This window comes from Malus sylvestris, chromosome 10, assembly GCF_916048215.2.
Source record: "Malus sylvestris chromosome 10, drMalSylv7.2, whole genome shotgun sequence".
Taxonomy (NCBI): Eukaryota; Viridiplantae; Streptophyta; class Magnoliopsida; order Rosales; family Rosaceae; genus Malus; species Malus sylvestris.
Genome location: NC_062269.1, coordinates 3688267 through 3716163, shown reverse-complemented (window position 1 = coordinate 3716163; position 27897 = coordinate 3688267). Strand labels below are relative to the sequence as shown.

General features: G+C 39.0%; 4 protein-coding genes across 20 annotated transcripts in view; 3 read left to right on the top strand and 1 right to left on the bottom strand.

Moving 5' to 3' along the window:
• The first annotated feature begins 45 nt into the window (after positions 1–45).
• LOC126587410 (protein LIKE COV 2-like) lies at positions 46–27817 on the top strand. 2 transcript variants are annotated; one of them, XM_050252472.1, is made up of 6 exons: positions 46–342; positions 1166–1218; positions 1322–1431; positions 1863–2030; positions 2790–3571; positions 27800–27817. In XM_050252472.1, exons 1-5 carry the CDS (start codon positions 238–240, stop codon positions 2894–2896), a joined length of 543 nt encoding a protein of 180 aa, XP_050108429.1. In that variant the 5' UTR covers positions 46–237; the 3' UTR covers positions 2897–3571; positions 27800–27817. The 2 variants fall into 2 exon arrangements, with proteins under 2 accessions (XP_050108429.1, XP_050108428.1); XM_050252471.1 differs by lacking the exon at positions 27800–27817 and adding an exon at positions 11636–11814 and having other exon boundaries at positions 2790–3598.
• On the top strand, positions 13348–16230 carry LOC126587407 (proteasome subunit beta type-5). The gene is made up of 8 exons (XM_050252468.1): positions 13348–13516; positions 13660–13798; positions 13917–14046; positions 14331–14437; positions 14717–14851; positions 14928–15031; positions 15746–15846; positions 15922–16230. Exons 2-8 carry the CDS (start codon positions 13682–13684, stop codon positions 16038–16040), a joined length of 813 nt encoding a protein of 270 aa, XP_050108425.1. The 5' UTR covers positions 13348–13516; positions 13660–13681; the 3' UTR covers positions 16041–16230.
• Positions 18860–20269, top strand: LOC126587409 (citrate-binding protein-like). The gene is made up of 2 exons (XM_050252470.1): positions 18860–19398; positions 19731–20269. Exons 1-2 carry the CDS (start codon positions 19117–19119, stop codon positions 20112–20114), a joined length of 666 nt encoding a protein of 221 aa, XP_050108427.1. The 5' UTR covers positions 18860–19116; the 3' UTR covers positions 20115–20269.
• The window catches only part of LOC126587404 (NAC domain-containing protein 82-like), an 80577-nt gene continuing 73694 nt past the window's right edge, over positions 21015–27897 (bottom strand). For 4 of the 16 annotated variants that reach the window (XM_050252463.1, XM_050252461.1, XM_050252455.1 and 1 more), the window contains exons 2-5: positions 24053–24359; positions 23689–23966; positions 23037–23447; positions 21886–22461 (exon numbers count right to left, since the gene is read on the bottom strand). In XM_050252463.1, the coding sequence (XP_050108420.1) occupies positions 22147–22461; positions 23037–23447; positions 23689–23966; positions 24053–24215 (1167 nt within the window). In that variant the 5' untranslated portion in view covers positions 24216–24359 and the 3' untranslated portion in view covers positions 21886–22146. Of the gene's footprint in view, positions 21307–21539; positions 21560–21885; positions 22462–23036; positions 23448–23688; positions 23967–24052; positions 24436–24673; positions 24861–25058; positions 25266–27897 lie in introns of those variants that run through there. The other 12 variants (XM_050252459.1, XM_050252448.1, XM_050252454.1 and 9 more) reach the window with 9 other exon arrangements.

Here is a 27897-nt window from a genome sequence, read left to right as displayed (position 1 = left end):
GAAGAAAGCGATAAAACTGAAGAATGCCATAGCGCGCATGATCAAGGACCTGTTGTAAAAGAAAAATAAACAAGGTGAAATCATTGCTACAATTATAATTTGGAGAGAGTCCACTCAGCGTCCGAGTCCGACGGTTCGTGGCAAACTGAAATCAGTTGCTCTTCCTCTTCGGCCTTCCGTCTCCGCCGCTCTGGTTGCTTTGCTGTGTAAGTAACACAACGACGGAGAAGCAGCCAAATGGCGCAAGCTAAAGAGTCCACGTCGTCGAGTCCGCTGACCCAACCCGACTTTGAAGATGTTTCCAGGTCTCCGCCAAGCTCCCCCAACTCCTCCACTCGCAAGGTCTGTCTGTCTCTCTGTCACCTTGCCGCCACTTTAGAAAACCTCTTCCCCAATTTGGAAATTGAATCATTTTGTTTTTGTGGCAGTTTGGGGATTTGATTAGAGCATGAAATTTGAAAGAAGCATAATTAATAGTTGAATGCTGAAATTTTCCTAATTAGCTTAGGCAGATAGAGAAATGTTGTATTAGAAACCTGCAAGAACAAGATGATTTTGGATTGAAAAATTGGGGGTTTGGAATTTGAATAAAATCATGGAAAGATATAATTGTTGGGTAGCTAGCTATGATTGAGGTTGTTATGATGGTAAGTCAAGGGGCTTGTAGCTCAGTTGGTTCCCGAGTTCGAATCCCCCTTCCCCAAGTATTTGCTTATGTAAAAAAAAAAAAAATGCCAAAAACTTATTTTGATCTCTTGGATAAACTACAAATGGAAATGGGTAGTCTTGAGAAATGAATCCGCAGTAACAACTCGAAATGTAAAGTGTTGCTAATTTCTTCATACTCGTTTCAAGTTTGAAGTTCCATTTGTTGTGCAAATATTAATAGCTTACGCTTTCATGACCTCTATAAAGAATGTCACAAAAGGTTTGAAAAATGCTAAACAGAAGGGGGTGTAATAGTCCATGATAGTGGTGCGAAGTAGATTTTGTACCAACGGGTTTTAGGCACTTATGTTAGTTGTTTTCCTCTATCTAGTCTTATTTAAAGTCATCATTTACTGGATCTGTTTGTGCCGGAGTTTTTGTTGGTTGTTTTTCAATGCATAAAGTATACCAAACACCTTGTGTATTCAGTATACCATTTACCCTTGAATTTGATCAGGCCTGCTATGCAGTGCTTCAGAGTTGGGTCTCCAAGAAATTCATGACTGGATGGTAATGTGCATAAATTGGGTTTGGTTATTTTCTTATTATATAATCTTTTGTAATATATAAAGTTTGATCGTAACAACAAAAGATTTGAACTGTGAATTTGCAGTATGGTTCTCTTTCCTGTCACTGTTACGTTCTTCATCACTTGGTGGTTTGTTCAGTTTGTAGATGGTTTTTCCAGCCCAATATATGCCAGGCTTGGGGTTAGCATATTTGGTATGACTCCAAAGAGTTCTTACTTACATATTTTTCTGCATGTTTTGAAATACTAGTAATACTTTTGACCAAAAAAATTGGGGGAAATTCTGGTGGTACCATATGCCTTGAATAGGTTTTGTGGAAGTTTCCAAGTAGTTCAAGTTGCAGTAACTATCAAAGAGGAGCAAAAAATTAGAAGAAGGCCGATGTGAATCATCAAGCCTCTTATATACCATTTTTGGGTAGCATTTTTCAGTTCATGTGGGGAAATTTTTTACAATGTGGAGTATCTTTAATTTATTTGGTCTAAGTAGAATCATATCTTAAGATCATACCAAGTTTTGCTGGATAATGGATTAAATGTTCGTCAATTTCATCGTGGGTAGTTAATTGTTTAATCTATGTCCTTGTGTGCTTCAGTATTGATTACTTCTTTTTTATTGTTGCAGGCCTAGGATTTGTTACATCCCTACTTTTTATATTCTTGATTGGTATTTTTGCTTCATCATGGATGGGTGAGACAGTTTTCTGGATTGGAGAATGGTTCATAAAACGATTGCCCTTTATGAAGCACATATACTCGGCCTCTAAACAGATTAGTTCTGCGATCTCTCCAGGTAATTGCCTTTATTTCGATTTATATGTCCATTCTTATATGTTCTTGTAAAGTTTTTGCATGGCTCCGTCCTAATTATTTTAGGGTTTATATTCTCCTCTATCACATCTGGGCTATAAAGGAGCTTAGCTACTTGCAAGCATGTTGGCCTCACTTGATAAAGGCTACACCTGAGCTCGTTTGTTCAACAGATGAACCAATCCAAGCTTAGCTTAGGCTTGTAAAAATAACAATCCAAGCCCAAAAATTAGTTGGTTAAATCATTAGGCTCACCAACCTATCTGAAGTGGCTCTTTGTATGATTTTTCCGCCAGAAAGTATACCATATAATGGTGAATTCTGATGCTTGAATGTTTTTGTCAACTCCCATGTAGGCTTTCACCACGCTGTTTGACTTAAGTTGAATAATCATGTGAACTTGAAATATAAGTTCCCTTGCTTGGGTACTAGGGAGACACAGACGATTCCCTATCTAAGATAAACCTCTGACCCCTGTTATTGCCATTGTAAAGAAAAAGTGGTGAGCGCACACATGTAATGGTCTTCCTAATTCAAACAAATAGTTTTGTTTATATTATTTGGTAGGCTGCATTAGTTTCTCCGGAGCTAGTAAAAGTTGGTGATGCCGTCTACTTTCTGAGTGTGTGGTTTGGTGCATGGTAGAATTAGTGTATTTCTGATATGGAATTCATTCAGTGCTTTTCTTTTCTTCGTCTCCATTTAGCTATACCCAGAAATTAATTCTCTTTCTATTGGACAGATCAAAAGACCACTGCTTTTAAAGAGGTTGCAATTATCCGTCATCCTCGACTTGGTGAATATGCATTTGGTTTTATAACATCATCTGTAACCCTTCAGGTATGTTGAACTGTCCAGCTATTAGAAGATCTACCTTACACATGTTATGTTAGAACTTCATGTATAACCACCTCGACATAGTTTAATGTTCTATTTGTCAACAGATTGGTGTGTGTTTGGAAGAAGCAGGTATAGTTTGTATGTTCAGATTTTGTTTGTCCCAATTTTGACCTTGCTGGTTTTCCCCTTATATTAGAAGCTGGTGGTGGCTTAGTGGTTGTTAATGCACAAGAGAGGTATCTGTCAGATAAACTATTTGATCCCCTTGAAAAGCAGTTTCTTGTGTCTGAAAAAGGTTTCCTTTTTTGCTGTTCTTTCTCGAAAAAGTAACGGTTGGTTAGTTTTGGCACCTTCTCGGAAGTACAGAACTGGTTTCTTTGGCATTATTATTATCTTTTCCTATACAGTTCATGCGGGAGATTTTTAAGTTCATTAAATGTAAAGAATTTCTTAGAAGCAGGAGATGGATTATGTTGGTTGTTAATGCATTGGAGAGGAATAACTTTGGGAACAGCTATTTGACTCCCTCAAAAGACAGTTTCTTGTGTCTGAATAAAAGGGTTCTCTGTTTGCTTTTCTTTTGTTGAAAAAGAAAAGGTTGGCTAATTTTGGCACCTCCTAGAAGTACAAAATTGGTTTCTCTGGCATTATTTTATTTTTCCAAGTACAGTTCTTAATTTAAATGTAAAGAAGAATTTTTTATATTTAAAGGTCGCTCTATCAACTTTACCCGGGACACACAAAAGAAGTACTTTGATCCTATTAGTCGGGGAAGGGTGAAGAAGCTAGGACAGAAGGGTAGAGTTCAAGAGAGCAAAATGCGTTTAGGAACGTGGAATATAGGAACCTTAACGGGAAAATCTATGGAAGTAGTGGAAGTTATGGTGAGGAGAAGGATAAATATTATGTGCCTACAAGAAACTAAGTGGGTTGGTAGTAAGGCAAAGGATCTAGAAAACTCAGGGTTTAAACTTTGGTATTCGGGCACAAATAGAACGAGAAACGGTGTTGGCATCATCGTGGACAAGACCTTGGTACAAGATGTTGTAGATGTCAAGAGGGTAGGAGATAGAATCATGGCAATCAAGATTGTAATAGGACAAGAACTTATCAATGTGATTAGTGCGTACGCACCTCAAGTAGGGTTGGATACGAGTTCGAAGGAGAAATTTTGGGAAGATCTTGGAGACTTGGTGCAAGGAATTGCTCAGACGGAGAAGTTATTTATAGGAGGAGATTTAAATGGACACGTGGGCAGGGAGACAGGCAACTATGGAGGTTTTCATGGTGGTCATGGTTTTGGGGAGAGAAACGAGGATGGGGAAGCTATCTTGGATTTTGCAATGGCATATGATCTCTTCTTAGCCAACACCTTCTTTAAGAAGAGAGAAGAACATGTGATCACCTACAAGAGTGGGTCGTCAAAAACACAAATAGATTTTCTTCTAATGAGGAAAGGGGATCGTATAACTTGTAAGGATTGCAAAGTTATACCAGGAGAGAGCGTGGCTAATCAACATCGCTTGTTGGTGATGGATGTACATATCAAAAGAGTAAGACAAAAGAACAAGACTTGGAAGTGCCCAAGAACTAGATGGTGGAATCTAAAAGAAGAAAAAGAAGCCATTTTCAAAGAGAAGGTAATCACCCAATGTGTGTGGGATAGAGAGGGGGAAGCTAGCCAAATGTGGGATTCCATGGCTAGTTGTATCCGAAAAGTAGCAAAAGAGGTATTAGGAGAGTCCAAGGGTTTTGCCCCACACCAAAAGGAATCTTGGTGGTGGAATGAGGAGGTACAAACAAAGGTGAAGGCTAAGAAGGAATGTTGTAAAGCCTTATACAAGGAGAGGACCGATGAAAATGGTGAAAGGTATAGAAAAGCGAAGCAAGAGGCGAAGAAAGCTGTCAGAGAAGCTAAGTTAGCGGCTTACGACGATATGTATAAACGACTAGATACCAAAGAAGGAGAGTTGGATATCTATAAACTATCTAGAGCAAGGGAAAAGAAGACAAGGGACCTAAACCAAGTGAGGTGCATCAAGGATGAGGATGGAAAGGTTCTTGCTACAGAGAACGCGGTTAAAGACAGATGGAGAGGTTATTTTCATAATCTTTTCAATGAAGGACATGAAATGAGTGCTTCTTTAGGGGAGTTGAGTAACTCAGAAGAGTGTAGAAACTACTCTTTTTATCGTCGAATCCGGAAGGAAGAAGTGGTTGTAGCTTTGAAGAAGATGAAGCATAAAAAAGCAATAGGCTCAGACGATATACCAATCGAAGTGTGGAAACTTTTGGGAGAGACAGGTATAACATGGCTCACTGACCTTTTCAATAGGATTTTGAAAACGAAGAAGATGCCAAATGAGTGGCGAACGAGCACTTTGGTGCCTATCTACAAGAATAAGGGCGACGTACAAAATTGCATGAACTATAGGGGTATTAAGCTAATGAGTCATACAATGAAGCTCTGGGAGAGAGTCATTGAGCATAGATTGAGGCAAGAGACACGGGTTTCGGACAACCAATTCGGGTTCATGCCAGGGCGCTCAACCATGGAGGCAATCTATCTCTTACGAAGATTGATGGAAAGATATAGAGATGGGAAAAAGGATTTACACATGGTCTTTATAGATTTGGAAAAAGTGTATGATAGGGTCCCAAGAGACATTCTTTGGAGGATTTTAGAGAAGAAAGGAGTACGAGTAGCATATATCCAAGCTATAAAGGATATGTATGAAGGAGCAAAGACTGCCGTAAGAACTCATGAAGGACAAACCGAAAGCTTTCCCATAACTGTAGGATTACATCAAGGCTCATCCTTAAGTCCTTACCTTTTTGCGTTGGTAATGGATGAGTTAACAGGACATATTCAAGATGATATTCCTTGGTGTATGCTTTTCGCAGACGATATAGTGTTGATAGATGAAACTCAGGAAGGGGTAAATGCAAAGCTTAACCTTTGGAGAGAAGTGTTGGAATCTAAAGGTCTTCGCCTAAGCCGATCAAAGACAGAATATATGGAGTGCAAGTTCAGTGCAAATGGAGGCCAAAACGAGTTAGGGGTGAGGATCGGAGATCAAGAAATACCAAAGAGCGACCGTTTTCGTTACCTAGGATCTATCTTGCAAAAGAACGGAGAATTAGATGGAGATCTCAACCATAGAATACAAGCTGGATGGATGAAGTGGAAGAGTGCATCCGGCGTGTTGTGTGACCGCCGTATGCCACTGAAGCTCAAGGAAAAATTTTATAGGACGGCAATAAGGCCGGCGATGCTGTATGGCACAGAATGTTGGGCGGTGAAACATCAACACGTACACAAAATGGGTGTAGCGGAGATGAGGATGCTTCATTGGATGTGTGGGCACACGAGAAAGGATAAGATTAGGAATGAGGATATCCGGGGTAAAGTAGGAGTAGCCGAAATTGAAGGAAAGATGAGAGAAAATCGGTTACGGTGGTTTGGACATGTGCAAAGAAGGCCTACTGACGCTCCGATTAGAAGATGCGACTATGGGACAGAGGTTCAGGGCCCAAGGTGTAGAGGAAGACCTAGGAAAACTTTGGAAGAGACTCTAAGAAAAGACTTAGAGTACTTGGATCTAACGAAGGACATGACACAGGATCGAGCACAATGGCGTTCTAAGATTCATATAGCCGATCCCACTCAGTGACTTGGATTTTCCAAGTCTCCAACCGAGAAGTTTTCCTCACTCGGGAAATTAAGGGAACACTACCCCAACCTACATGCTCCACTCAGAAAGCTTCAACATACAAGTTTCAACAAAAGAAAATTCAAAGAACTTAGCGAAGAAGGCTTTGGTGTATTTAACACAATACGTTGAAATGAAGGAAAACTTATTTATTGATATCCCCGATAAGCTACAAATATGTACATATACATGAGTCAAAATAAACACACAAGAGGGAGCCTTCACAAAGGTTGCTTAGGAGAAGTCTCAGCAGTCGGTAGAGCCCCAGAAAGAGAAGGCACCGGAGGGGGATCATTTGGAGCCTCAGTACTGGACAGAACCCTAGAAGGAGGAGGCATCAGAGGTTGATCATTTGGAGCTTCATTACGCGGTACAGCGCCAGAAGACGAAGGCAATAAATGCCTTTGGAACAAACCCACAAATCTCTGATGATCAAGTAAAACCTGACCATCAGTTTCCTTCATCTGGTCAAGCTTCCTCTTCATGTTTGTAGCATAGTCATGTGCGAGCCGGTGCAACTGTTTATTCTCATGCTTGAGCCCCCTAATCTCCTGTTTGAGACTCATCACTTCAGCCGCCAATGATTCAACTTGGCGGGTTCGAGCAAATAGGCGTTGGGCCATATTAGACACAGAACCTGCACACTGAACACTGAGAGCCAGCGAATCCTTAACAGCTAACTCATCAGACCGTTTGGAAAGTAGTCTGTTATCTTTGGGAGTGAGAAGGTTCCTGGCCACCACCGCAGCGGTCATATCATTCTTCATCACGGAATCCCCAACGGTAAGAGGACCAGTAGGGGAGACGAATGATGGGCGCCATATGTTGTCTGGAGAAGGCGGGGCTGCCTCTTCAACAAGGTTCAAGTCAAAACGACGGTCGGAGGGGCCAGACATTTTCAAAGGTGTTGAAGAGAGAAGAGGTCGGACAAATCAAGATCTTAGAAGTGCAAGAATGAAGCTTCTACTGGTGGAGATTCAAGTGTGCTTTGGAACTTAATGCCAGCCCCTATAAAAATCTGCACTCGACGGAGCTTCAGAAATCGAAGAGGCGCCTGCTCAGAAATCGAAGAGGCGTTTGCTTTCTCAAAAGCTGGGCTGCTTAGAGATCACGAGGGTTGATCTCAGAAATCGAAGAGGCGTTTGCTTTCTCAAAAGTTGGGCTGCTCAAAGACCACGAAGGCCGATCTCAGAAATCGAAGAGGCGCTCGCTTTCTCAAAAGCTGGGCTCCCCAGAGACCACGAGGGCCGATCTCAGAAATCGAAGAGGCACCTACTTTTCTAGCCTTGTCAGCACCTGTCACACGCACACTCAGCTTTGCGGAAATTATGGGCATTCTGTCAAAGACTTCTGGGGAAGTAGAAAACACATGAATCTTACTGTTCAATCACCCACTTCCCACACGCAACAATAGCTCATGGGTACCACTGATAACTTTGCCAAAGTTCTCTGCCAAAGTTGAGCACGTGAAGCTGGCAGCTCCCACTACATCGCTCTGACCAAGAAGGGTAAAAGAATAGCAAAGAAACAGCACTAACAAAGTTTAGACCCATAAATTTTGAAGGTCTAGCTACCATATTATTACCCACAAGGGTAAAGGAACAGTACCACTGCTGGATAATTGGAAAGTCCCTGTGTGTCAACCTCTGTGCTTCGTGGCAAGGTAGACTAGCAAACATGCCCAACCTTTACTCACATTCGAGAAAACACTCCCAATAAGATTGCTTGCTCCAAAATCGAAAAGGCACCGTCCTCCGAATCTCAAGAGCCAGACTCCCAACATGACTACTTTCTTAAAAATCGAAGAGAGGGTAAAGGAACAGTACCATTGCTGGATAATTGGAAAGTCCCTGTGTGTCAACCTCTGTGCTTCGTGGCAAGGTAGACTAGCAAACATGCCCAACCTTTACTCACATTCGAGAAAACACTCCCAACAAGATTGCTTGCTCCAAAATCGAAGAGGCACCGCCCTCCGAATCTCGAGAGCCAGACTCCTAACATGATTACTTTCTAAAAAATCGAAGAGACACTGCTCCCCGAATCTCGAGAGCCAGACCCCCAGCATGATTGCTTTCTCAAAAATCGATGAGGCATCGTTCTCCGAATCAATCGAAGAGGCGCTCGCTTTCTCAAAAGCTGGGCTGCTCAGAGACCACAAGGGCCGATCTCAGAAATCGAAGAGGCACCTACTTTTCTAGCCTTGTCAGCACCTGTCACACGCACACTCAGCTTTGCAGAAATTATGGGCATTCTGTCGAAGACTTCTGGTGAAGTAGAAAGCACATGAATCTTACTGTTCAATCACCCACTTCCCACACGCAACAATAGCTCATGGGTACCACAGATAACTTTGCCAAAGTTCTCTGCCAAAGTTGAGCACGTGAAACTTGCATCTCCCACTACATCGCTCTGACCAAGAAAGGTAAAAGAATAGCAAAGAAACAGCACTAACAAAGTTTAGACACATAAATTTTGAAGGTCTAGCTACCATATTATTACCCACAAGGGTAAAGGAATAGTACCACTGCTGGATAATTGGAAAGTCCCTGTGTGTCAACCTCTATGCTTTGTGGCAAGGTAGACTAGCAAACATGCCCAACCTTTACTCACATTCGAGAAAACACTCCCAACAAGATTGCTTGCTCCAAAATCGAAGAGGCACCGTCCTCCGAATCTCGAGAGCCAGACTCCCAACATGACTACTTTCTCAAAATCGAAGAGAGGGTAAAGGAACAGTACCATTGCTGGATAATTGGAAAGTCCCTGTGTGTCAACCTTTGTGCTTCGTGGCAAGGTAGACTAGCAAACATGCCCAACCTTTACTCACATTCGAGACAACACTCCCAACAAGATTGCTTGCTCCAAAATCGAAGAGGCATCGCCCTCCGAATCTCGAGAGCCAGACTCCCAACATGATTACTTCCTCAAAAATCGAAGAGACACTGCTCTCCGAATCTCGAGAGTCAAACCCCCAGCATGATTGCTTTCTCAAAAATCGAAGAGGCATCGTTCTCCGAATCTCGAGAGCCAGATACCACAGACCACTTTTTCAAAGTGCTCTGACAGAGTTAAAACATGTGAAACTGGCAGCTCCCACTACCGTGCTATGACCAAGCAGGGTAAAGGAATAGCATTACTACTTGTTGTTAGGGAGACTCCTATATATGTCGACCTCCATCCCCAACGGACAGGCAGACCTGCAAAAATGCTCAACCCTTCATCATATCTGAGAGGGCACTCCCAACGAAGCCTTTCGAAATATTCAGCTTTCTTTCCCCCCGATAATACCTCTGCAAACAAGCTATACTAGAGCAAGAATATCTCATATCATCAGGGTTAAAAGCAAGAGTATCCCATATCATGCTTTTTCCCTGTCTTTTCTTTTGGCCTTGTTTTTACCTGCAAGACAAGGAGAAAGAGAGCAATCAGTCAGCACTTGGAATCAAGCTTCTAGCCAGGAACTGACTGCCTGGAACCCCTTACCTGATTACTTACCTGGCATTGCTCTCAAGTACTCATCTTCAACATCTTATGTTTCCAGGGAAGATTCCGCATCTGCTTGAGGAACAGATAGGGCAAGTGCGAAGGATACAAGGAAGCATGTGGAGACAAGCGTAACAGCACACGTGCCGATACATCCATTACTCTGTCAAAAGCAAAAGTATCCCATATCAGCAGGGTGGAACGTACTCTAGATTTGATGGACTTGTTTTGACCCTCAAATTCTTCAGTCGGCCTTATACTCTGGAGGAAACCAGAAAACCCTCCAGCTCAGTTCAAGAATAAGCCTGTGGAAAGTTACTTCTTCAAAAGCAAAAGTATCTCATATCATCTCTTCTCATTTTTCTTCTCTTTATCCTTCATGCTGCTGTAAGATGGGGAGAAGGTGAACAATCAGTCGGAGCTCTGATTGCTTACCTTGTCTGTCACCTTTTTCAGCAGACCCCCTAGCTCGGCGACTTGGGGGACTCCTACTACATGGTTTGTATCACGCTTGACCAAGCCTGAAACTACAAGTAAGCTTCAAGTGAAATTGATACATTACCTTGTGCATCTCCACCAGTTAAAGATACCACCCCTGGATGGAGGAAGAGTACTTCCAGAGAAGATGCCACATCTACCTATGAGACAGATAAGGCAAGTCAAGACGACACCACACTCCGATACTTAGAAGTTTCGTGATTACGAGATCATTCTCCCACAATATTTCCTAATGTCATTTGTACTAAATCATTCACTTGTACTCACTAAAGGAGAGCTTGAACCTATGTACTTGTGTAAACCCTTCACAATTAATGAGAACTCTTCTATTCCGTGGACGTAGCCAATCTGGGTGAACCACGTACATCTTGTGTTTGCTTTCCTATCTCTATCCATTTATATACTTATCCACACTAATGACCGGAGCAATCTAGCGAAGATCACAAAAAGCGACCGTTTTCGCTACCTAGGATCTATCTTGCAAGAGAACGGAGAATTAGATGGAGATCTCAACCATAGAATACGAGCTGGATGGAAAGAGTGCATCCGGCGTGTTGTGTGACCGTCGTAGGCCACTGAAGCTCAAGGGAAAATTTTATAGGACGGCAATAAGGCCAGCGATGTTGTATGGCACAGAATGTTGGGTGGTGAAGCATCAACACGTACACAAAATGGGTGTAGCGGAGATGAGGATGCTTCGTGGGATGTGTGGGCACACGAGAAAGGATAAGATTGGGAATGAGGATATCCGAGGTAAAGTAGGAGTAGCCGAAATTGTAGGAAAGATGAGAGAAAATCGGCTCCGGTGATTTGGACATGTGCAAAGAAGGCCGATTGACGCTCCGGTTCGAAGATGTGACTACGGGACAGAGGTTCAGGGCCGAAGGGGTAGAGGAAGACCTAGGAAAACTTTGGAAGAGACTCTAAGAAAAGACTTAGAGTACTTGGATCTAACGGAGGACATGACACAAAACCGAGCGCAATGGCGTTCTAGGATTCATATAGCCGACCCCACTTAGTGGGAAAAGGCTTTGTTGTTGTTGTTGTTGTAAAGGTCGCTCTATTGTTATTTACACTTGTAGTAGGAAAATACTATGGATATCACCAATTTTTACATGCAATCCGCAAAGCAATACTTTAATTTAAAAAAAAAAAAGTATTTGGATAAGATTAACAGTTATATTGCAACAGCCTTCTAAAAGGAAAGAAAGGAACAGTTTTATGCAATATAAGCTGCAATACAGAGGAGGCCAAGAATAAAGTTGATAAAACTCGGCTTTCTCAAATAATATGTTTGTTGTTCAGGAATTTTAAGAGCTCAATGAAAAATGAAAAATAAATCAGTTTAAGTTGTATGCCAGAAAAAGCAAATCTTATCCTTTATCCTTGATTTGAATTCAGTGGAGGAAATTGGATTCAAGTGTTTTTGCTCAGGATGGTTTTGTCTTCGAACATGGTTCGACCCTTTTCACACTGATCCGATTACTTGGGGTATAGTGTATAAGTTGTCGTGCAACTTGATTGTTCTGCTCTTTTAACATGGACACATACATTTTTTGCATTTTCCCACTCCTTTCACTACTCTCCCAAAGGATAAGTCATTTGACTTGGAAGATGATTTTGTGAGCAATATTGTCATTTTTCCCTAGTTTTGAGCAGATGTTGAAGAAGTTTTGTAGAGTAGTACTATTATTTCATAACATTTTGACAATCGTTTCTCCCCTGGAATGCAGAGATCATAATCTCAGTTGGTATGACGATGCCACAAGTGATTTCCCCAATTGAAAGGTTTCCTCATCAGAGTGACAGGATTCCACCGAACAGAATGGCATCCCTTTAAAAACAAATGATACGGAGAGCTTATAGGACAGGCGCAGATGTACGCAACATGGTATGTTCCTCGTACGGTAACTGCTCTGCTTGCTCACAAAACACGGCTAGACATGAGGACATGAGAAAACATGAGAAGAGCTTTATTTGTTTGTTCATGGACTTGTGGCTAGGGTTTGCATTTTGAATTTCGTATTGTATATTTCACTGCTATGATGTATATTCAGTATACCTTTAATGTTGAAATGAAATATAGAAATGCTGTTATGATGATTTCAGGGAAAGTATTTTCAAACCCCCATTTTCTCCCACTAAACACCACTCTATTTCTAGCAGTTTGATTGAGCAAATCAATGAAGAATCAACGGACATAAATTAACGCTGTTTTGAGTATAAAATATCATCAAATTACAATTCGTTATAAGGGGAATGCATACTTGCGTGTATGGAGCAAAGTATTTAAGTTGACAAGTGATTTACAGTTTACACACGTCATTATTCTTTTCCTAAACATTCCTATCAATTTCTAGCTGTTTGATTGAAAAAATAAAAAATAATCAATGGATGGAAATGAGCAGGGTGTGTTGAAAAAAAAAAATAGAAGGATTTTTGTACATATAGTTCTCAGGGAGCTGGAATAGCTCAGCTGGTTAGAGCGTGTGGCTGTTAACCACAAGGTTGAAAGGTTCAATCCCTTTAGCGTTTGCTTTTCCTTTGAGAAATGTTTATGTAGCTGAATGGCTCAGTTGAAAGTGTGTAAAACTGACCACTTAAAAAGTGTCACTCAGTATTACGGTCTGAGGGTATTCCTCTTCAGTTGGAAGTGAGAGGTCTTAGTTCGAATCTATTGTGTGGTTTAGCCGAACTTTCCCCCTCACCAGTGTTAAAATATCGATGTACTTAAAAATAAAATAAAAAACCTCAAAGCCCATGTAATTTTGGTTTTATGTAGCCCAATGCAAAGCCCATCATTGGCTCCAACTCGTCTCTTTCTTTTCCTCCAGCACAAGAAAACACTCGGCATTCCTTCTTCAGCTCGATCTCACTCTCCGTTCTTCATCTCGACTTCTTGTTCTTCGTCTGTGCGCAATCATCAATCTCCAAGGTATTTTAACAACCCCTAATTTCTCCCAATATTTTCGATTTACATTACCCAGTCTATGAAATCAAACAAGTTTTCGATTTCTAGGGTTTATCCTGGAACACGATCATCAATTTAATTTTTCATCTGAATTTTGTGCTTCTCAGAGGTGGACTTTAAGAGCTAGCTATGAAGCTTGACACTAGCGGTCTCGAATCACACGCGCCGCATCTCTTCGGCGAGAGCAGTGGGTTTCTCGACGGCGTTTCCGGTCCTCCGTCTTTCGAGGTTCCCACTACCAATGATGTGAGTTTCCATATGTTTTTAGTGCTCTCTTTTCCGTCGTGGTTCCTAGTCTCCTCTGTGTGGTAGAATTTTTGGCTGATTTTTGTTTGTGTGTTTTTTTATTCTTCTGCTGTTTCAGTTTGATGGATTTCAGAAGGAAGCTATCCAGATGGTGAAGCCTGCAAAGGGGACAACCACGCTTGCATTCATCTTCAAGGATGGAGTCATGGTTGCTGCCGATTCTCGAGCTTCAATGGGAGGCTATATCTGTAAGATGCATTGCTTTATCACATATATTATGACATAATTGTATGCTTTGCTTTGTGCCATCAAGTGTTTGTGAAGATTTAAGTTTTCGAGTGATTTTGATGAAGTGCTCTATTAATCGAATTGGCATATTCCCAGAGTGGATATTTTATGTCTGCATACCAGTGTACCTTGTCATGTTAGTGTAGGTGTCCTATTGTGTCTGTCATGTCTGCATACCGATGGATCTTATCTTTGTATACGGAACTTGGGTTCACATTTACAATCTTCTTCCTTATCTTTTCAGCGTCACAATCTGTGAAGAAGATTATTGAAATCAATCCGTACATGCTCGGTACAATGGCTGGAGGAGCTGCTGACTGCCAGTTTTGGCACAGAAATTTGGGGATTAAGGTAATGCATTTATTGTGTTTTCTTAATTTGAAGTTTACAACTTTAGACTTGTCATCTATAATTCTTTTCGAAGGTCTGGACTTGTATCTATTCTATGCTCCGTATACTTTCATGTTGCTTGTACGAGGACTTGGATCATCAATATGATTGAGAAACTTATCACGACGGGAATTGCATTGTAGTGTAGTGGTGTCATATTTATGTTCACTTACAAAGGGGATAACAATTGTCTTGTTTAATTTGACTTATACTAACAACCAATTGTTTTGTAAAAATCAGTGTCGGCTTCATGAGTTAGCAAATAAGCGCAGAATTTCTGTTACTGGAGCATCGAAGCTGTTGGCAAATATTTTGTACTCTTACCGTGGAATGGGTCTCTCTGTTGGGACCATGATTGCTGGCTGGGACGAAACAGTAAGAAGATACAAATCATGTCACATGAAATTTTGTCATTTATACTCATGTAATGTGTATCCTTGTTGGAGTGCAGGGTCCTGGACTGTATTATGTTGACAGTGAGGGAGGCCGTTTGAAAGGAATGAGGTTTTCTGTTGGTTCGGGCTCGCCTTACGCTTATGGTGTTCTGGATAATGGGTGTGTGCTTCACTTTCACCCCTTTAGTTTTGTTTGTCTATTGGTGCAATGATGTTGAACCATTTTTTCTGCATTGTCTTTTCTAGTTGTCTTTATTAAGTATTTAACACAAGAATAGCAAGTGCATAGGATTTCTCTACATAATAATCACAAGCAAGTGTTTAGGATTTTGGTTATAGATACGAATCACAGGCAAGTGGTAGTGTAAAATGTACATGTTTCCTTACTTTGAACATCCTCGCTGTTTGAGAAGAAAAGTTTGAAATAAAATGAATTTGAAAATAGATTTGGAAGGAGTTGCGAAGGTGGGAGATGTAACTTGTCTACTTGAAATTTGCTTCCCTTATGCACTGGCCCACTATGCTTTTCCTTTGCTTTGCTTTTGGTAGAGGTTCAATTAGTAATCAGGATAACTGGCATATGGGAATCATTTAAGCCCCTTGCCCTGATGTTATGGTTGTAGCACAAGCACAGCCATGCTTGTTGTTTACCTTATCAGAAATTGAATTTGTCTTTCAATGCCATTGATTATGGCATTCCGTCTTCCCTTCTTTCATCATCTATTGTATCAAATATATTAAAGTTTTCTCTGAGTTCTGGCCAATTGCAATTTCGTCAGTATAGCTGAGTTTTATTTGTATGCAGGAATTATCTTACTCTCTGTATACTTTGTTATGCACCCGTCATTCTTCTAACTCAAGTTGATTATGCTAGGTACCGGTATGACATGTCAGTCGAAGAAGCTGCTGAGTTGGCTAGAAGAGCTATCTATCATGCAACATTCCGTGATGGGGCCAGCGGGGGAGTGGCAAGCGGTAACTCTCTCTCTCTCTCTCTCTGCGCACATTCATGACTTTTATTTGTTTTTGAACTGGGGTGTTTTTTATTAGTCTATCACGTGGGGCCAAACGGATGGAAGAAGCTGTCCGGAGACGATGTTGGCGAACTTCACTACCACTATTACCCTGTAGTGGCAGGTTCTGTTGAGCAAGAAATGGTTGAAGTCTGATGGAAAATGGGAATACCAACTGTAGGATTTCATGGCCGATTCTGGGTTTATATGTGAAACTGTTTGTTGTATGAGGATTTCTTAGTTGACGTCACAACCTTCTGATCATTATTACATTCAATTGCGGATTTCATATAATTTGTTGGTGATGTTATTTCATTTGAATTAGACAGCTGATCACATTCGTGTCCGGTTTTTTTGTTCCCGCTATTCCATCTGTTGGTTTTTGTGTTCAGCAAATTGTGGCCATCCCCTTGGGTTTATCTCAAACCCACCTCCCTCTCTCTCACAAGAGTCTCTTGCTTTTCTGGGAGCTATAAGCCTTTAACCAAAAAAGTAAAATCTGAATCCTCATTGGTTTGTTACACCGAACCAAAATACTTTTAGTATGACAAGGGCAACAAAATGACCAAGAGGGTGCCTTTTTATGCGTTCATGTACAATGGACACCTCACCCTTGCCAGGTCCACTCGAGCCCTGTCCTCGGATCAACAGCAACCGAGCCAACGACAATCAGATCAACCTCGATTTTCTCATCTAATCCAATTGGCCTCCCATACGTAGGCAACTCCGACAGACGTACAAGCCTCTTTAATGGACCAGGACTCAACAAATGAGATTCAAGCACAGAGAAAAACCCAGTCCTTAAACGCGGTTGAGGAGTTAGCAACTTGTTCCCACCTGCACAAGATGAAGGGACTTACAATGGGATTTTACAAGTGAGCAGTAGCCATTGCTGGTTCCTGGTGCACGTTGAAACAATCTTCCATTTTCCATCAAGTGCCACTCGATTTATTTGTACAGCCATCCTTCATACCGTTCGTGCTGCTCGAGACCAACTTTTCTAATGGAGAGACGTAATGTAAGAGAACATTTTTTTTTAGAGAAGTGAATTCCGCACTCCTTTCTCCTCCTGCACACCACTTTCTATTTCTAGCCTTTGGACGAAATAATTCAAACGAGATTCAAGGAACATAAATAAACAAGGGTGTATAGAAGGAGAAAAAAGGTTGAGGCAACATGTTTCCTTCTTTTAGGGTAGATATTCTTTCTAATTCGAAACAATTGATTGTATTGATACTGAATTAATGTTTACAACTATGAGAATACAGTTTATATAGCCATCATGACTAACTAATTCAATAACAGCTATAACAACACAGCCACATTCTCAACTGTCTAACTAACTATTGTTGAGCTAGAATGATATATTCAACAGAAATAGATAGGATACATTATATCAAACAGTGATATATTCTAACAATGAAAATGTTATAAGGATAAATTTATACAGAAAGTCAACAACAAAATTATTGAGTAAACTTGTGAAAAAAATTAACAAAACTTCGTAATTGAGGCTTACATGAATGCAATGTGTGCAGAACATATACAACTCCTCTTAATCAAATTAGAAGCATATGACTCCCGGACAATAGAATTTCATATCGGAGATATAACTAATAGGAAAAATTAGTATCCGGTCCCTAGTTCTTACTGTTTATTAACTAAGACCTTATTGGTTATCAAATTTTGATTCAAGTCCTTAGCATTAATGTGATAATGAATTTACATGTTTATTATATAATTTTTTAATATAAAAATTAGTAATTAATTTAGGGTTTAATACTCACACCTCTATTAAACTTCTAATTATTTTTCAATTCAAACATTTCCAAAATAATAAAAAATTAAATTAAATTAAGTTTGTACCTATTAGTTTTTTTTATATATATAAAAAGATTCTTAATTTTTAATCTTAAATGTACCCATTCATATAATTTTTCAATTTTTTATTCTTAAATGTACCCATTCTCAAATATATCAATTTGTTATATGTAAAATGTACCCTTTTTTTAATATAAAATCCATTCAAATTTTTTAATCCATGTTTAAATTTATATGGATACATTTTTTTTCGTTGATTTAAGAATGTATCCATGTTTTGGTACAATAACTTTTTTTGTTAATTTTGGTTAATGTACCCATACATATATGTATACACACACACACACACACTATAATAGAGAGTATAATTTATATTTTATTATTTTTAATCCCATTAATTATGGGTTTTATTTAAAATCTCATTAATATAAACAATTACAAATTTCAATTTTTTAATTTTTAATTTAAAAAATATAGTAACTTACATTATTACATTAATGTCAGGGACCTCAATAAAAAACTAAAAACTAACAAGGTTTCAATAAAAAAATATTGATAGTTAGGGACCGCATCCAAAATGTCCCCTAACTAATATCAGGTTTGCATGTTAACCAATGGAACATTACGAAGTTTAACTACTAGTTTTTCATTCAAATTGTTAAACTAAATATTTATATTAAATAATTATTATAATATTAAATCCAACATAAACTAAACAACTAACCACGAGCTAGTGGTCTTAAAAACTGGTCTTAGGTTCAAAACCCGCTGCAAGGCTGGAAGCCAGACTTGTGGCCAGGAGGAAGGTGAAATACTTCTGTGACTCTTTCCGGCTTCCGGAAGAGGTGGATAACCATGGCTTGCCACAAGTTGTTCCCCTTTTTAGGAAAAAAAACATAAACTAAACAACTAAAAATAAAATAGTTATCAAACGATTCCTAAATTATTTGACATATAATGTTCTTCTAAAGCATGTCTAAGGGTAACAGCAGAAATGCGCGCTTACATGGGCGAATAGGCTCCAGTTATCAAGAATAGAGATTCAGAGAGATTCTAAAATTTTGATGCAAGTTCTTAAAAAAGCGATCAATGTGCCTTGGAATATACGATCAATTGTCCAAGATATTTGGTATGTAATGAATTATATATCATCACTCTTTATCCGCCATATCTATAGCGACAAAAATATGGGTGTCCATCGAGAATCTTCGTTGTAAATTTCTCAAGTGTTTAAAAAATAAAAATAAAAAGTAATGCATGTAGGTTAGGCAGTTGCCCATTCTCAAGGGAAGAACTCCTTTATATCCGATAAAATTTAAGCAACGGGGACATGGATGTTTGTCATTTGACTCATATATATCTTACCTATAAAATTCTTACAATTCACATCGTTTGATTTTATCATACAAAAATGAAAAGCGTCATCAGTTCTTGTAACTTCAGAAAGGTTGTGTTTTTGCTACAGATCATCTTCTTCGTTGAAGCCCAACATTTCTGTTGTGCTGATCCCACTTCTGGATTCACACCTGTGCATTTCACTGCACAAAATCGAAAGTTGCAGAAGCCGTATAACAAGTCTCCTCATGAGCGTTACGGTAATAAAGATGGAGTTGAAAAATTTTGGATCTACAACCACGACAAGCCCTTTCAAAAGCACAATCCAACCAGGCCACGCTCCGAAATCAGAATTTCTGTATGTATCTTTGTCCTCTCTCGCTTTCTCTTATACTTCTAGGCTTATACCGACCTTTGCACGTTTGGAACTGCTTTTGTACGAAGCGCTTTTATTACAAGCACACATCTTGACCCAGAAGCACTTTATTACAACATCAATCAATGTCCAATATTGTGATCTGTTTAGGCTTATATTCTCTCCATTTGAAAGTGCTCTTCGAAGTTGTTCTGTCAAAGAAAGATAGTTAGAAGCACTTTTGGTTGTCCACAAAGCATTTTTCAAGTCCCATTGAATTTCTTTCTTGTATATTAGGGAAGTTGATTTCATTTCATGCATGGACTTTGTTGTAGGGGTATGACTACACTTCCGGGGTTTGGCAATTTGAAGGCAATTTTCTTGTCCCACAAGGCACCTCAGGGGTCACAATAATGCAGATATTTGGTGCATCCAAACAAGCGACAGCTCTGCAACTGAGGGTCTATGATGGGGATTTGAAGTACTATGCTCACAATGTGGTAGCCCCTAATATCTACGATAAGTGGGTTAGGCTGAATGTGATTCACAACGTTGCTGCAGGGAAAGTGACAATTTTTATCGACGGCAAACGGAAGTTTGTCGCCAGAGATCACGGCCGAGCAACCTTTTACTTCAAGTATGGAGTTTATGGAGCCTTATCTCGTTCAAGTAACTACATGCAATCAAGTTGGAGAAGAATCAAACTTTTCAAAAAATGAAATATATATATCCATTGAGGGAGAAGAGAAAGGGCAGCTTGATGTACAAAATACTAAAATAGTTTTATACAATTATTCTTGCCATCGTGCTGCAGCGCGTCAAGAAATTTGTCATGTAAATAAAGAAATATACGACAAGCTTTAATACCATGTATTTGTGCAAGAATAAGAATAAGAAAAAAGAAATCTTGTTTATTCTCTCCTCATAAGCACAAGTAAAAATGTCAAAATGTGTCTGGGACCATCCTGGTCTCTTCATGACTCCGCCTCTGATAGTCTCCCTAGCATTTTCCTTTTCTGGAATAGTCACCAACAAAAGTATGGGATTCACGTTTGGGACATGTAATGTAAGCAAAAACCATAAATTTAACAGAACGTGCAACAGATTGCAACTCAACAAAACATTCGAGGTCAATATTACAATGTTGTGTAAGGGGGTAAATCTCAAAAGGGAGGGAGACTAGTTTTGTGTAACATTCATTGAGGGAGAAGGAGGGGGAGCTTGATGTTCAAAATATGATTGCAGATGAAATTGCTATTTTAGGAGCATAATTACAACAATATTTGTGAAAAGTTGAGACTTTGACGAATACAAAGTGGCCACTAATCGTAGATGACGAATTTGAAATCAATTTATTAATTGTCTCACTTTTATATATCATCATTGTATAAAAAACGAATATAAAGTGGTGTCATTAAACCTTCGGCAGGAGAAATCTATGAAGCAAAATCTTAGGCAAATAAGAAAAAGTGGCACGTACACGCTCCAGCAAGTCTGCAAACAAATAGTCAAAGACAAAAACCCAAAACTGGCATACAATCATGGTTGATTTTTCTTTGTTAATAGAGCATACAATTTGTTTTGACCAATAAAATGAAATACACACTTTTGTTCCCATAAGATTAAGCACAACCAGTTGTTTTTACTAGTATCCATCGCTCTAGTTGCTCCAATCCCAACTTTTTTTCTTCACTTTATTTCATATCTTACTCTTGATTTTATCTGTCGCAAACCATGTGTTCTTTTATACAAGCGATATTTACTTTACAAAATTTTAAACTACGGCGGGAAATAAAACTCAAATGCATGATGGAGAACATTTGCTCTAAACAAAAACTTTCTTCATTCCCTATACTCTATTGCGTCTCACCTTATCCCTGTGCTCTTCTTTAGTGTTTCACTTTGCCCATTCTGTCAACTAAGTTGAGAAAAACGTTTAGTTTTATTCATATGGTATGGGCTCTTTGGTATTTTCAACAGTAAATATAAGAATACAATAACGAAATTGTGAGTTTATAATGACAACTTAATTTTGGCCAAGGTTATAGTTTTTTTGTTTCCCATGCTAGAGTGACTTTTGTGGATTCAGATGGCCAAATGTGAGAACTAGTTTAAAAGACCAAAAAGTCCTTGCAACCCAAACGAAACTAATAGCTCCTTCAACCTAGTTGACAAGATTAGATAAAGTGAGACACCATAATCGTGTTAATGAGAGAGTAAGAATTTGTGTATATCTAAAAGTATAATATCGTTTGTTAAAAATAAAATAAAAAGCAGCCCTTTCTTGGGATGTTTCTCCTAACTGGGAGAGAGAGAGACTCTGGGGGAGATAGTGAGGTAATTTCATTATTCTTGTAGCATTGTCCTTTTAAATGCCAGTCACACTAGCACATAATGTTAGTGATCCACGAGAAAACAATAATGTTGATATGTTGTGAAACTCTCTTGATATAAAAAAAAAAAAAAAAAAAAGATGCACGTGTTATAACATAAGTGAATTAGTTATTCTATACGATGTAAAATTTTTAATATAAAATGGTGACGGAATCCAAATCCAAGTTCCAACACAAAACTACTGAATTAGGATTTACAACTGTTGTGTTTTAACAATGAAAAAGAATTTGCAGAATTAACTCGAATGTTGTGTTTGATAAGGTGAACTTCTGCAAGTTGGCGAAACCGGTTAACAAGTTTTGATCTGAAAGACTGGAGGGCAGTAAAAATTTCAGAAGTTCACGTTATCAAACACATTCAACCGGTCTCACCCTGAAAAGGCATCTCTCCCAGCAAAGTTTGAGGCTCACCGAACATAGAAGGAGGCCGAGTGTGCGTAGAATCCTGGTAATTAAATAGTTCGCCAAGATCATCCAGCTCCAAATATTGCCCATCGTCACCTCGCGGCATTTGACCCGTAGCACAGACAGAATTAGGCAAACTGGAGAAACTACATCCATCTTCACCTACTCTAGCCACCTTGCCCAAATCTCCTAAAGTGACGTAAATATCATTACTAACGACGTGAGGTGTAGCACTAGCATTTCCGATAGGAACAACATTACCAAGCTCCTGCAAATCATGAAGAAGTTTTACATTAACATACTTTAGAAGTTGAAAGAACACTTGCAAGATAATTTATTTGTACTAATGTACTTGCGGAATTTAAATTCGTTCTATAAACAGATACAGATGCTTGCATACAAGATATTCAAGATGCTCCAGTATACAATGAAATTTTCAAAAACGAAATTCAAAACCATCAACTTTGCAAGTTACGCCAACTATTTATAAACTCGGACAGTCCCGCCATCCAATTTTAAACTCTAGCTTCAACAAAAATAACATCTGTACTATAATTATTAACACTGACTTCATGGTTCCAGCTTCCACATAAAAAGGCTAATTTGTATCTTTCGACAAGCTCATTGACATCAGTGACAAAGGCAAAAAAGAAAACTACATATGCATTGGAAAGCTATAGCATGAGCATAAAGTGTCACAACATGAACCTGCCTCAATTGTATGGTAGCGACTATTCCACCACTCAAAAAATGTAAATTCATATCATGATTGGCAGTTCCACTAACAACTAAATCATGAATGTTATAAACTGTTTAGAGAGGAGAGATGGGTGCAATACGCACCTCATTTTTTTCGTTTTCTTTGATTAAGGAAGGGCTTTCTTCCGAGAAGCAAGCCAATATTGACAGGATATCATCATCATTGGAAGTATGGGGCTCCTCAACTGTAGCATGATTACTGGAAACCAGTTGGGGAACATGGCAAGAAAGTGGTACAGCATCTGATATGCACGATTCAGATGAAGGACGTATGTGTATACTTTCATGGGAATACGTGCTAGTAGTGATGGAACTATTGTAGTTACTCGGCAGCACAAGGTTTGGTTCAGGCATATTTGCATGTGGGACTGCTTCTGAACAATTTTCAGCCTCATCATCACTCCAGTCTTCCTCCATAAGGGGCGCACCATACTGTGCACCATTTTTTGGCCCTGGCCCTTCTTTTTGAAAAATGGTACAGAGCACATACGATTCCTGTAACATGAAAATATAGAAAAAGTAATCAACACCGACTAGCCATCCAAAGCAGTATAACAAATTGTACAAACTCACAGTCCAATGCAGAAGCATGAAAAAATTCTAATCAGTTGAAACATTCAAGAATAAAAATTCTTTACAAAAGGAAAGTATATTACAAACTCATTGCAGAGTGCCAAACTAATTTAACAGAAAACAAGGAAGAATACAAAATTATGAGAGGAAAAGTATCATTTACCTGAGGCACGCCACGATTAGCTAGGTCCTTAGATTCAAGCCTATACTCATGCATAACCCAGTCTGTTCGCTCTCCTTTTGGAGCTCGACCTGTATGAAAAATCAATGTTTTTATCTTTCCTGCAACTTCACCATTGTAAAGAACAGATCTGTCATTTCCCGTGGCCTTCCAGTACCCACGTTCAGTTGTACGTTTCGCTCTAGCCCCAGTTGGATACTTCCTTTCTGTCGGACAAAAGAAGTACCATTTTAAATCTCCACTTTGCCAGCTAGATTTTTCTGAAAAATAAAAGCACAACAGTCAGAAACTACATAACACAAAGCAGGAAAGGCAAGAAAGAAGATAAGTTAGAATGACATATTACCTGGAAGATCCCAAGGAGCATACTTATGAATGTCGACCTCTGCAACAAAGTTATAAGGGAGTCTTTTCCCCATTACTTTCCTCTTCAAATAAAATTGTACAAGCTCTACATCAGTTGGAGAAAACCGAAAACCAGGAGGCAACGATGATTTCCCTTTCCCCATCAGAAAATACAAATATACACTCTCAACTATCTGACAATAGCCTTAATTCCCAATGTGGAAGTTCGTCACAAAATGCGAAGAAAACAGCGCCCCTCCCTCAAGTCCAATGATGGAACAAGATCTTCCGCAAACACGAGAGCATACCTTGGTGCATAAAACAAAACAATCGAATAATTGATGGTTGTTTGTAGTAGTTGATCAAAAGACATTGGATGCACCCCTGTTATCCAACATTATTAGACACACACACACACTCAGAAAAAGCAGCAGAAAACTAGAGGAAAAAAAACATAACAGAACTTGATATCTGGAAAACATAATTCGGGCTATGAACTCATTAAAATTGAACCGATGAAAGCAACACATTTCACATTTAAGATAACGAACCCTATACAAAAACTAGACACGACAATTGTCAACAAAAAATTAAATAATAAAAAAAGAAGGAAAAATCAAACCTAGATCATAAAACCATCAGAATCATCTTAAACAATTAAACCCAAATAGTAAAAACGATCACGAAATCCGGACAAGGGTAATTAAAACCCAACAGAACCCTAGCCCGCCAAATCAACGTCCTTTAATCCACTTTCATCATCTTTCCACATTCACATCCGGAATTTACCAAATACTCAGTAAGGGACACTGCAGATAGAAAAACCCTAAATTAAGAAAAAGGAAAGACATTTCATAGCATAGAGAGAAAGAGAGCGTGATGAGAAAAACCTAACGGTGAAATCATCAGGGCTTGGCGAGAGAACGAAAACAAAATGATCAAAACCTAAAATGAAAAGGAAAATGCTGAGGTCGACGTAAACAGTGAACGAAGAGAGAGAAACGTACCTTACGATGGGGGAAATTGGCGACGGCGGAAGGAATGGGGGGAGCGGCGTCGATGGCGGGAATGGGAGGGCAGGAGTGGAAGCGCAAACTGGAGGAGAGAGCTGCTTCGGGCGAGTTCAGGGGTACTTGTTCTCCATGATCGGGGTTTATGGGGTTTAGGGGTTTGAATTCTCTGACAAAAATGTTTCTTTTTATTATTTTATTTTTTGACGTAAATGAAACGGGGTTTTTATAGACATTCTGGCCTGACCCAGATGTAGATGGGCTTTAAAATCGTCTACCCAAATGCAGCCCGGACCTAGATGCTATGTTCTCTCAACTTGCATCTTCTTTCGATTTTCTTACTCAACTCTCAATTTTTTATTTTTTAATACAATCATACATTTACGCTTTCACGAGATTTGAACTAATGATCTCTTTCTAACAAGTGAAGAAAAATAATACCAAACTGTAATATCAAGTGGCTATTCAACTCTCAATTTGTTTCTTAATCATTTTATAATGTGTCAATTTCTTCACACCACATCTTAATGCATCACATTTTATTTTTATTATTTGCGCTATGAGAAAGGGAGAAAGTAATTTCCAATTTGATTAAAAAAATTAACAAACTTGACGGTAGGGACAAACACAAAGTTGGCAGCTTTCCAAGGATGGGGGTTCTCTCCCCTCTTGTTTTCGTTTCCCTCCCCACCTCTCGCAGTTTTTTTTTCATCTCTTTTCCTCTACCTTTTTTTTCTTCTCTCTCTCTACAAAAATGAAATCTTGAGCGTTCAAAAAAGATGAGAGGGATGAGAGGGAAAAAGAGAAAAAAAAAGGAAAGAGAATCTTTGTCCACTTCTCAAAGCGCTTAGATATGTTATTTGCACTCTCATCGAAATTCCTCATTTCACATTAGTGGGAATTAAGAAACTGTTATTTTAGAGATAGGTAAGTACCAAAAGACGAAAATAAACTTTTCAACTGTTAACGCAAAAAATTGGTAAGATAACAAGTAGTGGTATATGGTGGATGATATGGTTTAGAGTAAGAGTGCAATTGGTTGAACGAGTTAGATGGTCAACCCATTCCTAACAAAATTCCTAATTCGAGTTTGGGTTGAGTTAAGGTTCATGCAGGTTTATTCAGGTTTGAGTTTAAATTGGATCCGACCTTACTCAAGTTAGGTTCAATTTTGTGCAACTTTATCAAATTCAATCTTATAACACATTATTTTATAAGATAAACTGATCTCAAATTTTGAACCAAAAAAACCATTTAAAATTCAATTTTACACATTATCAACCATACAAAAGATAAACCAAATAGCGTGAGACAAATTTCTAAACATGCAAATTTGAAACTAAATTACAAGAATACCAAAGTTTTAACCAAAAGAAACGTAAAAGCAACACTATCATTTAGTGTTCAAATGAAAACCAAACAACAAACTTCACGTATAGCCCTTCGAAACTTTGTAACTGGCTTATATAATAGAAATGGATGGGTAACATGTGCATAAGCAATTCTGGCAACAAATGGAGTTAGGTTTGGGTCCACATGGGTGGAAAAACCATCAACTGGACCCAACCCAATAAATAATTTGGTTGAAGTCGTGTTGAGTTTGTGCGGGTGTTTACTTCATTTTAACCCGTCCCATTCATTCTAACCTGCCTGATTGGGTTTGAAATCGGCTTGGGTATGGACAGATTCAGATTGGCCCAACCCAAGTTGCACCCCTAGTTTTGAGTAAGAAAACCAGGAGGTTTTAGGGTTTCCACCTCGTTTCTTAGGTGTCTAAGGTTTGGAGGTTCTTTCACCTAAATACAAGAAGAAAACAAGAATCAAAGGGTACATGTGTGGCACCGGCCTAACTGCTCTGATGTCTTTGACAATATATAAGAGGTAGAGAATAATCTAGGGATAAGAGAGATAAGGGTTTGTATTCTTACATTTTTTTTGCTTAGCCTTCTTTAGGTATTCCCCTCCATCTTATATAGGCCTCGGCATACAACAACAACGACAACAACCAAGCCTTATCTCACTGGGCCTCAACACGATTCTAAAAAAATATTTTCCCTCAATCCTAGAAACACCATGTTCAAAAATAATCACAAAGCATCAAACAATTAAAATTTGGAGTGCATTAGCTTTTGAAACAGGTGCAGGTATCAACCGGAGCCTAGCATCGGTAGCCAGTTCAATGTAAAAACATTCTACTACTACGTTTGATAAGAAAATGGAACATGCAATATATGTGAGACCATCAAACAAACATTAAAGCAAGAATCATAACACTTCTTTTAGATCACTGAAAACAGCTGCAAAGATAAACACAATATAAATCCTCAAATGCAAATCCCAGCTCGAACGAGTACAAACATACACAGCATCTTCCATATACACCGCAAAATTTAATCAGCCACTTAAATCATTTCCAGAACCAAATAAGTCATCACTTTCAATCTCGGAAGCAAATCACCCAATGCCTAACAAATGAGAATATAAAATTGCAAGCAAACATAGCAAAACCAGAAATGGCCACTGCCAAATATTTCAATATTATCGAATCTATCTTTACCTAGAGTTCAGTTCCAAGTAATCCCAAAAGTGTACTGGACAATTATCGAAGTATTGATGCTAACTAAATGGAACCTCTGGAGTTTCAAGCAAAGTTCCGATCAAAATGAGGACGCGTGTTGTGTCCTTTTACATGGCAATCTCATAATGAGTCAAAAAGTAACTGTTCCACGAATAAAAAGGTCGTACCCAGTGCACAAGGCTCCCGCTTTACGCAGGGTCTGGGAGAGGTGAATGTCGGCTAGCCTTACCCAGTGCACAATCTTATAAATTTGTTCCA

Excerpts from the sequence above, each read along its gene's own strand:
- LOC126587410 (XM_050252472.1), top strand. The coding sequence starts at position 238 with ATGGCGCAAGCTAAAGAGTCCACGTCGTCGAGTCCGCTGACCCAACCC. Across the intron at positions 343-1,165 it reads CCAACTCCTCCACTCGCAAG|GCCTGCTATGCAGTGCTTCA; the intron begins GTCTGTCTGTCT and ends GAATTTGATCAG. Across the intron at positions 1,432-1,862 it reads GCTTGGGGTTAGCATATTTG|GCCTAGGATTTGTTACATCC; the intron begins GTATGACTCCAA and ends TTATTGTTGCAG.
- LOC126587407 (XM_050252468.1), top strand. The coding sequence starts at position 13,682 with ATGAAGCTTGACACTAGCGGTCTCGAATCACACGCGCCGCATCTCTTC. Across the intron at positions 13,799-13,916 it reads AGGTTCCCACTACCAATGAT|TTTGATGGATTTCAGAAGGA; the intron begins GTGAGTTTCCAT and ends CTGCTGTTTCAG. Across the intron at positions 15,847-15,921 it reads CAGCGGGGGAGTGGCAAGCG|TCTATCACGTGGGGCCAAAC; the intron begins GTAACTCTCTCT and ends GTTTTTTATTAG.
- LOC126587409 (XM_050252470.1), top strand. The coding sequence starts at position 19,117 with ATGAAAAGCGTCATCAGTTCTTGTAACTTCAGAAAGGTTGTGTTTTTG. Across the intron at positions 19,399-19,730 it reads GCTCCGAAATCAGAATTTCT|GGGTATGACTACACTTCCGG; the intron begins GTATGTATCTTT and ends ACTTTGTTGTAG.